Source organism: Actinia tenebrosa, unplaced genomic scaffold (genome assembly GCF_029948245.1).
Source record: "Actinia tenebrosa isolate PJP-AT-01 unplaced genomic scaffold, QUT_ActTen_1.0 PGA_scaffold5__44_contigs__length_20552954, whole genome shotgun sequence".
Classification (NCBI taxonomy): Eukaryota; Metazoa; Cnidaria; class Anthozoa; order Actiniaria; family Actiniidae; genus Actinia; species Actinia tenebrosa.
The window spans coordinates 12,581,426-12,595,087 of NW_028292582.1; the positions used below are offsets into that span (position 1 = coordinate 12,581,426).

Consider the following 13,662-nt stretch of genomic DNA (forward strand, 5'->3'; position numbering starts at 1 on the left):
CTAGTATACCATTTATGTAAACTGAATAAGACTTGCGACGCACTTAAAGTTTCACCTCACTTAATGAAAACTTTCACCTCACTTATTCCAGCTAACACCACTTTATTAATAAATGATACTTATCCATTTGTCTCACGATTGAACGTCATTCATAGAAGGAACGCGATCCACTTCTACAAGTGACCCTCGCTTCAGACAAACGAATATGTATCAATTATGACAACGCCACGATGAATGCTATTTTTCATTCTACCACCATTATAATTGCTTACGTACATTTATCTTTAGGGCAGCTTTAGTCATGGCCGAGAAAGGGAAGACTAGTTACGTAGGAAGGCTGAAAGACGATATCAAGAGAAAGGAAAGAATAAAAACTGAATTGGAAGAAAAAGTAAGAAAATTAGAAGAAAAACTGAAAGACCATGACGAAAATTGCCAAACGAAAATCCATGATCTGGAAGAAGAAATAAAAAGACTTAAAGAAGAAATAACAAGACTAGAAAAAGAAATAGAAAAGATGGAGAAGAAAATGGGAGACTTAGAAGAGAGTAACACATTCCTTGAAGAACAAATGAAAAAAATTGAAGGAAATGCCAAAGAAGAAATACAAAGACTTGAAAAGGAAGCCAATGAAGCCAAAGAGGAAATCGGAGAGTTAAACACAAAGTTAGGAAACTTAGATGAAAAATTAAAGAAGTTTGAGCTATCTGAAGATGAGTTGGTTATTCGGCAACTCTGTTCAAGCGTTCAGCAAAATCTCTTGAAGATTGTGCTGCAGGGATATTTCGAAGAAATTCAGAACAAAAGGACTGAGGATATAGTACCTTACATTTCAACGCAAATTGAAGACGAACATGAACAAAATGAAGCAAGGTTAAGATGGGAAAAGTTAAAGAAAGAAATCAATTGGGACGAATTTTGGATAAAACAGCTAACAGATGTCAAAAAAAGCGGGAACGAAACTGCTCATCCACCCTTGACAGAAAAGGTCATAGATGCTGCGAAAATCAACTTGAAAGAAATGGGGAAGTTAGGAAAGCATAACGTCAAGGCAGTAGATCAGCTTAAAGATATATGGACACAAACAAACCGCAAGCTACCGCAAGGGTAAGCATTTCTTAAAACCCAAAGTAAAACTGCGGCCCTCAGGATGTTTATGGCTTATTGCCTCCGTTCTGGGTAATTAACTCTTACATTTTGTTTCGTCCGTCCTCGGAATTTTTTTCATCCAGTTATTTCTAAATTGGGCAGCATGTAGTCCTGTTACCTATACTTATAATACACTCTACATGAAATTGCTCGATCCTGATTAGACAAGAGGAGTACAATTAAATTCCTTATAGTACACTCAACAAAATTACTCGACTCTGATTGGTCGAGAGGAGTACAATTATAGCATTAATTGTACTCCGTAGGAGTACCGAATTAAGTCGCTATGACAACACGGCCAAAACAATGTCAAAACAAGTATTTTCTATCATTTTGTACTTAAAAAAACGTATAAATACATTTTAAAGCCGTAAGAACTAATGTTTTTTATGCATTTCAGTTGCGCGATGGACTGAAAATCGGCCGCCAAATAGACAAAGATGAACGGCGTCGCTTTGCATTTTTTACTGAAATTTTGTTGAGTGATCATAAACTATAAACAAAAAATCGCACGATCTTCTCGTACAATTTGGAATTAATAGACACTCGTAATGTTTTGTAAGTTCTTGTAATTGCACGAGCCTTTTCCTTATAGTATACTTAACAAAATTACTCGAATTTGATTGGTCGAACATCACGAATATCTATAAATTCAGAGTTGTATGCAATTTTTTGTTTGTAATACATTCAACAAAATTGAGCAACTTAATTGAGATTCTACAGAGTACAATTCTCTGGTTTAATTACTTCTCTGGTCCAGAATCGAGAAATTTTGTCGAATGTACTACAAAGACTGAAAATGTACGCCATTGCGCACGATAACGCATTGTGGCTTATCCCCTTGTTTACCAGTGTAGTAATTACTTGATTCTTATATTTGTCGGATTTTCGATATTTTGGTCATCTTTGCCTTTCTTTGTTAGAGTATCTGGCAGAATACAGAGATGCCTTGCAAGACAGCAAGAGCTACCGCAATCAGCTGGAGAAGGAACTACGAAACATGAACGCCACGTTAGAGCAGCTCAGGTAGGGGGATGTGTTTGATGATATTATTCTTAAGAATGAAGCCATGGAAGGTAATTAGTGAGAAATAGATGTGAAACGAAAAGAAGAAAAGGAAAGGCACGGGAGTAGAGAAAAGAGAAGAACAATCATCATTTTTTTTAACGTTTAGAAAATGAATATTGGAACATTTTCTTTATTTTTAGAGATTATCTTGAGGCATTCAAAGAAGAAGTTCAGAAGAAAGATTAAAATTCAATAAGAAAATCACAATTAAATAATAATATATCTAATCTTGTAAATAAATAACCATATTTTGTTATGAGTAATGTTTGTTGTCAAATGTGATCGGTCACCACCAACAACAGTCTTTCTCAAGACTACACTCACCCAGACGATCACATTCCACAACAAACTTCAAAGCCTGGGTTCAAACCATTTACCATTAGTAATATTTATTGAAACATTTGCTGAAAGTGAGCTTAAAAAAGGTCCCGATTCGTTCAGACATACCCAATACGCACGACCTGATAAAAGTGACGAATTTACTTCACAACTCGTACAGCTCTCGCATTAACATATATAAATCGAGTATATTAATTCATTATGTTACATATTAATGAAAATCTAAGATGTTTATTAATATATTAATCATAATACTAAAGCAAATTAATAAAACGTAGACTTTGAAATGGTAACTATGGCCCAACGAGTTCATGAACACTAAATAACGACGGTCACCTTGTGGTATGCATACATTAACTACTTGTACGACTCCAACGAATTTTACCACGTGTACAAACCATTTACGACCCCTGCATATCATGGTGCAATTGTTTTTAATCTGAAGTGCAAGCGATCTATGGGCTCAATAGTCCCCTTCACAGTTTCCTGCGCCATCTTGAAAGGTAGCCTGCCTTTGCATCGAAGCGTGCAGTACCAGGAAAGAGGACAAAATGGGAGGTTGCTTACTAGGGATGATACCTGACAAATACAACTCACATACGGTCTTTTTAGTCGCTTTTTCGTATTTTCCGAATCCTTTTTTCTCAATAAGCCTATCATTGTTTAAGAATCGATTCCACTGCGCATGTGATTTTATCCCGAATTTCTCACCTTCTTTTGTTTAATTAAGAACAAAAGAAGGTTTAGACAAAAGAAGGTGAGAAATTCGGGAAAAAATCACATGTGCAGTGGAATTGATTCTTAAACTATAAAATAGCTTATAAAAGTCTGTAATTTCTCTCTATAAACACCGAAAAATCGCTATTGCTTTGCTCCGAGCTCCATTTGTACTGAAAATTCAAAAAAAACATCGGCACCCGCTAGCTCTGTTGTTTTGAATGGTGCAAAATATCACGCTTTACGTCATACGTCATAATGAAAAGGCCCCTTAAACTAATTTATCAGTTTTGAAACCTTTACTGATCCTTCCTGACATTGTGTGAAAAGTGCTTGCAGATCGAGTTATTCAAGACAGACAGGTGTGCCAGACCAAAACTACCCACAGCCTTAAACTTCGTCTCTTCGACAAGGTTTGAAAGCACGACTTGCATATATACTCGCTCTGTCCAGAGTTAATAATTATTAGAGTTTTAGATTTACGTATCTCGGCAAACGTGAAACGTCAGTTGACCAGTAAAAAATTCTTTCAAATTAATGAAAAAGAATCGCAAAACGACAGTTTTCTTATCCGTCAAAACATATAGTTTCAAAACCTCGAACTGTTATTTAAAATTGTCATCTTAGCTTCACTGGTAAGTTACATTTCTTACAATACAACAAACTCAATTAATATTCTCATTAGATTACCCTATCTTAAGGACGTTCACGAGCAAATGAAGTTCATCCGCAATATATAAACTTACCCTAAAGCACCGTTAACACTGGTGATTTTTGCTGCGATTTTTGTGGCAATTTTCGGAAATATAAAATCTTTTGTGTCATCAGTTCACAAGAGACATTCGTCTAGGAAAATGTTTCTAGAAAAAAACTTTGCAAGTAATTTCTTTTCCATTATTTATTATGGCCAGAATCGCCGAAAAATCACAGCAAAAATAGCCGCAAAACTCGCAAAAGTAGGGTATAAAACATCGCGCTGTAGAAACATTACCATTTAATGGATTGCCTTGAAATTCTGACATATCTATTTCCAAGTATTGCGGATAAGTCTTACGAAAATCAGCATCAAATCTTAAAACCTGAAGGAATAATTTTTTTTTACTAATTGTCGCTTTGCTAAAAATCACATTTTCGCCGTTGTCTTCAAATCCAAGGTTTTTCTTCAAACTCCCTACATAGACCAGAGTGCAGAATATCTTCATAAACACAATGACATTGAAGGCGCAAACCCTTTAAAAATCTTAGAATGAAGGATAATCAAAGCCCATTATTTAAAAAATATTACTTGTAATATTTTCTCCCAGTCTTCTTAAACAGTCCAGCGCGATGTTTTATATGCTTCAAATTTTGCGTCTACATTTCCAAGCGGCGTCATTATTTTTTATGCCCAAGACTTTCCATTCACATTTATACACAGGCTGCAATAGTGCTAGATGATAAGATTCTGAAAAATTCAGAAAAATCGTACCTGGGGATGAGGAAAAAATATAACTAAAAATAGCACTGTTTAATTTTCGGCCGTAATAGGCTAAATATTGAAAAAATCTTAAAATAAAATACACTATAGAATTTAGGATAATACAAGCACATTATATAAAAAATACAGTTAAATTGAAGCATTATTTTTGCGAAACGAGCGAGAATAAATTTTCCAATGTATCTCGGAATAATTCTAAGTTTGGTTCCATGTAAAAACCCTAATTATACAGGATCTAGGAAGTTGATGGGTTTCACTAGACGTCATCGATTTTTGGTCGTTTCCATTGGTTTACCTAAATGTGGTAATCGAATTCGGCTATTTAAAGCAATGTCTTTTATATAAATCGACCTATTACAGTGCTAGCAGCATTTTGGGGGAGGGTTAGGGGCAAGGGGGATTTAAAAGAAACAATATCTCCATGGGTTTCCCTCTAGAAGTAGATCTGACTTTAAAACTTGGGAGGACTGTGGTAAGTTTTAAGGAGAGGATAAGAGCAGGATAAGAGTTAAGAATAGACTGGAAGCTTTATTCTATGTGTTGCTTATTTAGGATCGGTTAAAACTAAGAAAAATCAAGCAATAACAAATATCAGAACCAATAACAGTTTGGTTTATGAAAACACTTCTCTACACACCCGTTTACAAGCATGAAAAAAGCTTACATGTTTATGGAAATTATATCCTCAGTTCATTTTCGTAAAAGCTGAACATTTCAAAATTAAATTGAAATATTTGAAAACTTAGCAATTCCTTAAAAAACTGGCGAAAGGATATAGTCGGCGTCTTACAAATTGAACTCAACTTAGAAAACTGAAAAAGTTTTTGGTATCACACGTATAAGACTTAACGTAACTATTTCAATGATCTGGATATGATTTTGATTGTTACTGAAACCTGGCTCTTTGCTGATAAAAAAACAAAGCACTTAATTGGCTGCAATTTTGAATGAACTGAATGACTTTATTAGTGACTTTATTAGTCCATGATTCTGCCATGAATAGAACCCATGAAATGTGAATTCTTCATTCTTTGAATTGATTGTAAATGCTAGTCGAATTCTTCATTCATTCATTCATTCATTCATTCATTCATTCATTCATTCATTCATTCATTCATTCATTCATTCATTCATTCATTCATTCATTCATTCATTCATTCATTCATTATTTATTTATTTATCTAGCTTTGCCTCGAGTTCAAAATACGAAAAATGAATATCAAAATATCCAACTGTTTCGTGCAATAAATAATTATTTTGATTTTAGCTTTCTGATGACGTAATGTGAATACTATCTACAGCCTTTATTAGATATATTGCGCTGCAAAACGTGCTGGTTTGGAATCGACTAAGACTGAATAAGTTAATAATAAAATTATAAAACTAACAATTATAAAAACTATAAACTATGATCGATAAACAATAATAATCATAATAAATAATAAATAATCTAGCCATAAACATATAAAGCCCAAAAACACCAATTTATAAAACTACTCGGAGGAACATATTGTTAAACTAGTATACCATTTATGTAAACTGAATAAGACTTGCGACGCACTTAATGAAAACTTTCACCTCACTTATTTCAGCTAACACCACTTCATAGAAGGAACGCTATCCACTTCTACAAGTGACCCTCGCTTCAGACAAACGAGTGTGTATCAATTATGACAACGCCACGATGAATGCTATTTTTCATTCTACCACCATTATAATTGCTTACGTACATTTATCTTTAGGGCAGCTTTAGTTATGGCCGAGAAAGGTAAGACTAGTTACGTAGGAAGGCTGAAAGACGATATCAAGAAAAAGGAAAGAATAAAAACTGAATTGGAAGAAAAAGTAAGAAAATTGGAAGAAAAAGTAAGAAAATTAGAAGAAAAACTGAAAGACCATGACGAAAATTGCCAAACGAAAATCACCATGATCTGGAAGAAGAAATACAAACACTTAAAGAAGAAATAACAAGACTTGATGAAGAAATAAAACAGATGAAGATAAAAATGGGAGACTTAGAAGAGAGCAACACATTCCTTGAAGAACAAATGAAAAAAATTGAAGAAAATGCCAAAAGGGAAGCCAAAAAAGCCAAAGAGGAAATCGGAGAGTTAAACACAAAGTTAGGAAACTTAGATGAAAAATTAAAGAAGTTTGAGCTATCTGAAGATGAGTTGGTTATTCGGCAACTTTGCTCAAGCGTTCAGCAAAATCTCTTGAAGATTGTGCTGCAGGGATATTTCGAAGAAATTCAGAACAAAAGGACTGAGGATATAGTACCTTACATTTCAACGCAAATTGAAGACGAACATGAACAAAATGAAGCAAGGTTAAGATGGAAAAAGTTAAAGAAAGAAATCAATTGGGACGAATTTTGGATAAAACAGCTAACAGATGTCAAAAAAAGCGGGAACGAAACTGCTCATCCACCCTTGACAGAAAAGGTCATAGATGCTGCGAAAATCAACTTGAAAGAAAAGGGGAAGTTAGGAAAGCATAACGTCAAGGCAGTAGATCAGCTTAAAGATATATGGACACAAACAAACCGCAAGCTACTGCAAAGGTAAGCATTTCTTAAAACCCATAGTAAAACTTGCTATGCAGGATTTTATAGGTGGGTGTATTAATTGTTTATATAAACATTGCTATTGTGATGCTCTGCCGCCTATACGTCCACTTTAACAATAGACTTAGGTTTTGTCACTTTGCTTTGTTGGATTGTCAATAGATTTCTGGTTGGCAACATTTAAATAACAATAAACCAAAACAAAGTTCGTCATTGTACACATACGCCCATGTGTTCCGACTCCCCTTAGTTACCGTTGCTATGTCACACAAACACAAAAAAATGAGTTGGAAAACAGTCTCAATTAGTGAAACTCTGCTCGCGGTCATAGTTCGTTGTGCAATGCAATTTCATAAAAATACCAAAAGAAATAGTCAAGTCTTCAAATCATTAAAACAGGAAACAGGTAGAAATGTGGGTAGTCGTTGCTATTCATCCAGTTTTATATCGTAGGAGGACTAGGTCGAAACCGGACCGTGAAAAAGATGCCATAAATATCTCCATTTCCCAGTGAAAGATTTATTCCGTGCATGATCAACGCGCCAGCAGTTTTACAGCGCTAGCTAGCGGATATTTTCTGGGTACCTGCGGGAAATAAAATATCTCAAAACTGATCTGTAAATTCATTTTTTGAAACGTCCACGAAAAACTCTTGGTTCTGTTTTGATCTATTTTTTTTCCTATTCGTTTCCAGTCAGTTCTTGTTGATATAATAGAACAATAACGTTGCCTTTTCCATATATCTTACAGAACAAGCTCCAAGGGCCAAGAACAAGGCGGTCCAAGGATTGCGTCTACCACAGGACAAAACCATAGAGATCTAAGGCTTCCCAATGGTATCTATGCAAGCAGTGCCACTGGACGGAGACATGATTTCAAAAAAGCTAGTGGAAGACAATCTTTTTAAACGATATACGGAAAAGGACACTAGTGGGGCTAGTTAAGATAATTGTTTAATTACCTTAACAAAGCTATTTCTGGAAAAATATTCTTTCGCATCACAACGAAGTTTTTATTTCCGAATTAAATCACGTAAAATTATCAATCTCTATAAGGTTGACCTTAAACTATCTGCAATTAGTTTAAAACTACTACAGCGAGCTATTAAGAATCCTGCGCTCTGATTGGCTGAGCTTGTCTATTGATGATAGACCGCTAGTAACGAAAAGAGCTGGTTTCAAAACTATAACTATGGAGTCTAATTCTCCTTTTTAACCGGCTTTTTTTTTAATCCATTTATTTCACCGTTCAGTAGGGTTAGACTAAACCTAAATAACGATTAGACCTCTAGTCCTCATACGAGTCAATAGCCTATTGACTATGTTCAATATCCTATGAGCCAATGACTCATAGACCATTGTTAAATATTCACTTCTTTGCCTTGACTTGAATGGCAATGTATAGCACTCCCGTCTGATATCCAGACGTTAAACTAGACAATGGGGAACGAGTTTATAATGTAACCTTCTCTTAATATATTTATCAAATATATTTACATTAACATGCTATACATGTTTTTATCGTACGCACAAAAAGAACTATCGCATAAAGGTGCTTAGCTGGCCTACACCTACATTGTATATTAGCTAGTAAAAAAAAAACAAGCAAGGGACTGGTTCTAGTTAAAATATCAAACAATTAGAGTATTGTAGGAAATAATTACCGAATCAAATGAAAGACTAGCTGCAAACAAACTTACTGACTAAGTTTCAGGACGTTTGTTCATATACTAACAATATTATGAGCATAAAAACACTGCCAAAATTACATAGAGATATAGTGTCCAAACACATGATATTGCTTACTATGAATCACGTGACTTTTTTGGAGTTGACTGGGGGGCAAACAAGCGGATGCTAAGTCAAAACATATCAAAATAAGTCCTCAAACTCTTGTATTTGACTATTTTCACGACATCAAACCAGAAAATAAGAGATGAAAACAACCTCCAGGATTCTACAAGCCATCAAAAAAGAGTTATTACCGGAAGTGACGTCTATTGATAGCAACCTATATATATTTTAATATCGCAATTTTATTATTGGAATTTGTCCAATCAAAGTCAAATGAACTAATTTCAATGTGATCTTTATCTGGTTGGGAATATAGAAACAAAAAACCAGTCATTTTATTGTATGTTTAGTTACGTGTATCATATTTTCATGTAACGGCCTCTGGTAGTCTGAATTATAAATTTAAAAGATCAAGATTGTGTGTACAGAATGTAATCACAATCACCGAAATAAAATCATAAAAAAATTTGCATGTTCTATTGCTGTCGGTTTTCTCTTACCCTTTCCCACTTGCAGAACGCGTTGCATCATGGGGCTGTTTTAGGGAACGTTAATCAGGGCAAGGAAACCTTAATAGTCCAGTTCATTTTTAAATTTCTTTCGTTTCTTGATGATTTCAAAAATAACTTCCGAATATATCCCAAACCGAAAATGGCGGCAAAATCAATGGGAGAGTGACTATAGCCCCGCAGACTCCGTGGTCCCTGTGCATGATATCATCAAACTATCTAGATGTAAACTGGCATACCATGTACAGTTGTAAAATTAATCATTTAGAGAAAATCAAGACTCGGTTCAACTAGTCGCCAACCTTTACCCGGCTACGACAGTGGGTCTTAACGCTTGCCCCCTTACATGATTGGAAGCACAGCTTTTTATAATGAAGGAATGGGGGAATTTATTTCAAAAATCCGTTTCTCAGTAATTAGCGAAAGAAATCAATTTCCTTTTTCTTTTGTGGTCAAAATATTGAGGATCTTAAAATCTATAGATCTTAAGCCTAGTACCCTCCTGCGCAGCCGTTGTGTGGCGCTTCCGGTTCCCGTTATTCCCTCACTACCATCTGCTCCAACTCGAACAACATTTCTTTCTACATTGTTCTCTATTAGCCAATCAAGTAGCTCGGTGATATGTTAATGTTATTTCATTTTACTTTATTTCTTTATCGTTTTTGTTTAACTTGTATTATCTACGTGTACACACAAGTTTTCAGGCGAGTCGGTGTGTACAATAAGTGACAAGAGGGATATTCCATCGTGTTGAAACATGGTATATATTTTTCTAACGTATACACTCAATTGAAGAATCGTTGTCGGGTTCAGAAAGATAGAACATAAAAGCTGAGACCGATATGGCATATGGGAAGTACATTAATTAGATGCTTGTTGTTACCGGCGACCCGTGGCATCATCCACTGTTTTTAATACGCGTTTGGCATTCTAATCCGACTGCATGGATGGCGCAAACGAATAAATTATAATATAATTATGTCATTTCCCATGTGCCATTTCGGTCTCAGCTTCAATGTCATTTCCCATGTGCCATTTCAGTCTCAGCTTTTATGTTCTATGTTTCTGAACCCGACAACGATTCTTCAATTGAGTGTATATCAGTATTTCTTGAAGGAATACAAATCTTGGAAGACAGTTTCGTTTCGAATTTACCTCATCGTCAACAAGCTTAGTGAGTTGCGAGTCTCATGCTTTGCTCCAGCGGAAACCAAAAGATCATACAATTCAGCATCCAAAGCCTACGAGAGAACATTAAGAAAGCTATTATAACTTATAATACTCAGCAATATACTGCATGTAATGTCTGGGGTAACCCTAAAAGTTAAATATCAACATGGGAGTGAGAACGCGAGACATTTAGGACTACTCCATGCCTTTAAAAATGGGTTCTGCAAAACACATGTAAATGCTACAATCTGATTGGTCAGTACGATCACGTGACACATACAAGGGTGCCTAAGCTTAAAGAGTACATCGCTTTACAGTTACAAAACACCGAACGCATTCAATTTATATCATTATTAACACAACACAAACTAAAGTTTGTGAATAAGCGGGCGTGACGGTTAGACCCTTAGTCGCCAGTGAAATCCCACTCAACATTATTCAGATCCTGGCAAAACAAAGTAGGGTCGTACTTTGCATAATTCCTTAGTAATTGCGTTTGTGCCAGCGCTTTTCTGTGATTTATCTTTCGCACACAGAAGAGGGACTCAAACCTCGTTGATTTTGAAAATTCAAATGAAAATTCCATAAAATGAGCTGAGCCTTTCCTCGTTCGCCACTTCTCTTCTAGCTCACTTTCCTCGCTCACACTTTCATCGGGTGTACTATATTCTTCTCCTCAAGCAATTTCCAGCTCAAATAGATAAAGAACAGCCATACTTCCATAGCGAAATTTGTCTGATTCAACTCCAGCTATCCAACATGTTCCACTATCTGACTATCTATTTTCATTTCGATTTTCAAAATCAACAAGGTTTGATGTACATTTTAAACTATGATGTGTCTGGCACCTCAGAGTCCCTTTAAGCTTGCTGATCCTACTCCAATTACGTCCAATAAAGTCTTCGATCCTTGAGAAATGCGTGTAGCTTCAAAAATACTACTATTTTATATTTTCTAATCTTAGCCCCCTCCCCCACTTTGAAATAACTGAATAAAAGTTCAATAGACCTTTGTTGTTATTGATAGAGGACATTATTCTGTTGAAAACATCTTGATCTACTTAACTTTCCCATCATTGTGAACAAGGACGTTTTCATGATCTGTTGTTATTTCTGTCAGTAGATTATTCGTATCCTCCAGACAGTGACCCGAAAGCACAGTGTTTGAATGTTTGTTTGTAGCAGTTTTCTATAATCATGTGTCTCCCAGTCACTCTATTTACTACCAGTTTTCTTTTACGCAATAAATTGTTCTACTGAATCTAAAAACAGGCGACAAAGTAACGACAACGACCTACATAACAATTAATGATAAAACGATAAATTATACACCGTGAAAAGTTGAAAAAACTTACTGAAGTTTCTGACGCTAGTCCTTCGTCGGAGTAAAAGAGCTTTTACTCCGACTAACTGGACTAGCGTCCAAAACGTAAGTTTTTTCATCTTTTCACGGTGTATAATTTGTCCTTTTATCATTACTGTTTCATTAGAAACACCGACGCAGCTCACACTAGTTTTTAGCTATTGTAGTACTGCTTAATGCTTGTAGTCTTCTTTTGATATGTTATCTTTCTCAGAAAACTAAGAATATTATTCAGATCTAAAGTGAGTATATTTGTTAATTGATTTAGAAGTAGCCTGCAGAGCAAGCGTTCTTTTGATGGGTTTGTGGAAGAATCGGGGTTTTGAGTTTCCTGTTTCGACTATTTGCCCGCGAGAAAAATGGGACCTAGCAAAAAGAGGGAACATCGGGGAGAAGAAGGGAAAAGAAAGAAATGCCTGCCAGCAGCCCTTGTTATTTTGGCTTCTAATTGGCTCGGCTTAAATATCCTTGATGGACAGCAATCAATCATACGGATGGTTGGATGGACAGACAGACAGATGGATGAATGAATGGATAGATGGATGGATGGATGGAAGTGGATTGATGGATGGATGATGAATGGATGGATGGGTGAATGAATGAATGAATGAACGAAATCAAAAATCAAAATTTATGAATAGATTCAAAGTAATTAGGCTTTAAACCATTCAAAAGTAAATATTAGTTCGACGTGCAGTCACTAAAAGTGTAAATTCAGCAAAAGGTATTTTTACTGCACGTAATGTCATTACGTCATTGACCACTGAGAAAATAAATGTAATGGATACACTGGGAAATGAGAGTACTTAATGCAGAATCGACCTATCACGACACCAATTTGAATTACTTTTGTTATGGACTGACTAGCCTTGTGTTCAAGAGGACCCATAAATGCAAGTTTTCACATGTATGGAGAGGCTCTCCAGTCCAGACGAATAGTTTTTCAAATTCGCATGATTGCACGCCTTATTTTGATTCAGATATCGATCGTTTGGACTGGCCATCAGGCTTGTCCCGTGATAAGGCTGCCTCAAGGGACTCGAATTATTTATTTATATATCCAGTAATATTTCGCCTTCTTCCTTAGTCTTGGCCGATGGGATAGAAGTTTGAACGGCTTTATTTTTGCCAAAGTTATACAATTGATCTAGCTTTCTTATTTTCTTATTTTCTCTCAAATATTGGCAAGGACAATCCCAAGAGAACCTTTTTTTCTAGGAAGCTTGAATAAATTTAGTCAAATGACAGATATCCCTGTTTTCCTGGGTTACTTGGAACTCAGAAATTTACTTAAAAACAACGATGGCAATTACAAAATCGATAATTTTCATTCGCGCTTGCTATCGGTCATAGAATTATCGCTAAAATTTTTGAATGTTTTGGTTCGAGCGTAGTTATTATTTATTTACGAAGTGTCTAGATACCTGGCACCCGGAAACCATTTTCAAAATAGTACACCTTTTGCTGTTCATTAACCGCAAAGGAATATTCATTCTTTACATTTTTTACAAC

At 35.5% G+C, this 13,662-nt stretch overlaps 1 protein-coding gene across 1 annotated transcript; it reads left to right on the forward strand.

Moving 5' to 3' along the window:
• Positions 1–6,748: 6,748 nt before the first annotated feature.
• LOC148906585 (uncharacterized) lies at positions 6,749–8,223 on the forward strand. The gene is made up of 2 exons (XM_089038076.1): positions 6,749–7,313; positions 8,067–8,223. The coding sequence occupies exons 1-2, from the start codon at positions 6,757–6,759 to the stop codon at positions 8,221–8,223; spliced, it is 714 nt and encodes a 237-aa protein (XP_088894202.1). The 5' UTR covers positions 6,749–6,756.
• The last annotated feature ends 5,439 nt before the right edge of the window (positions 8,224–13,662 follow it).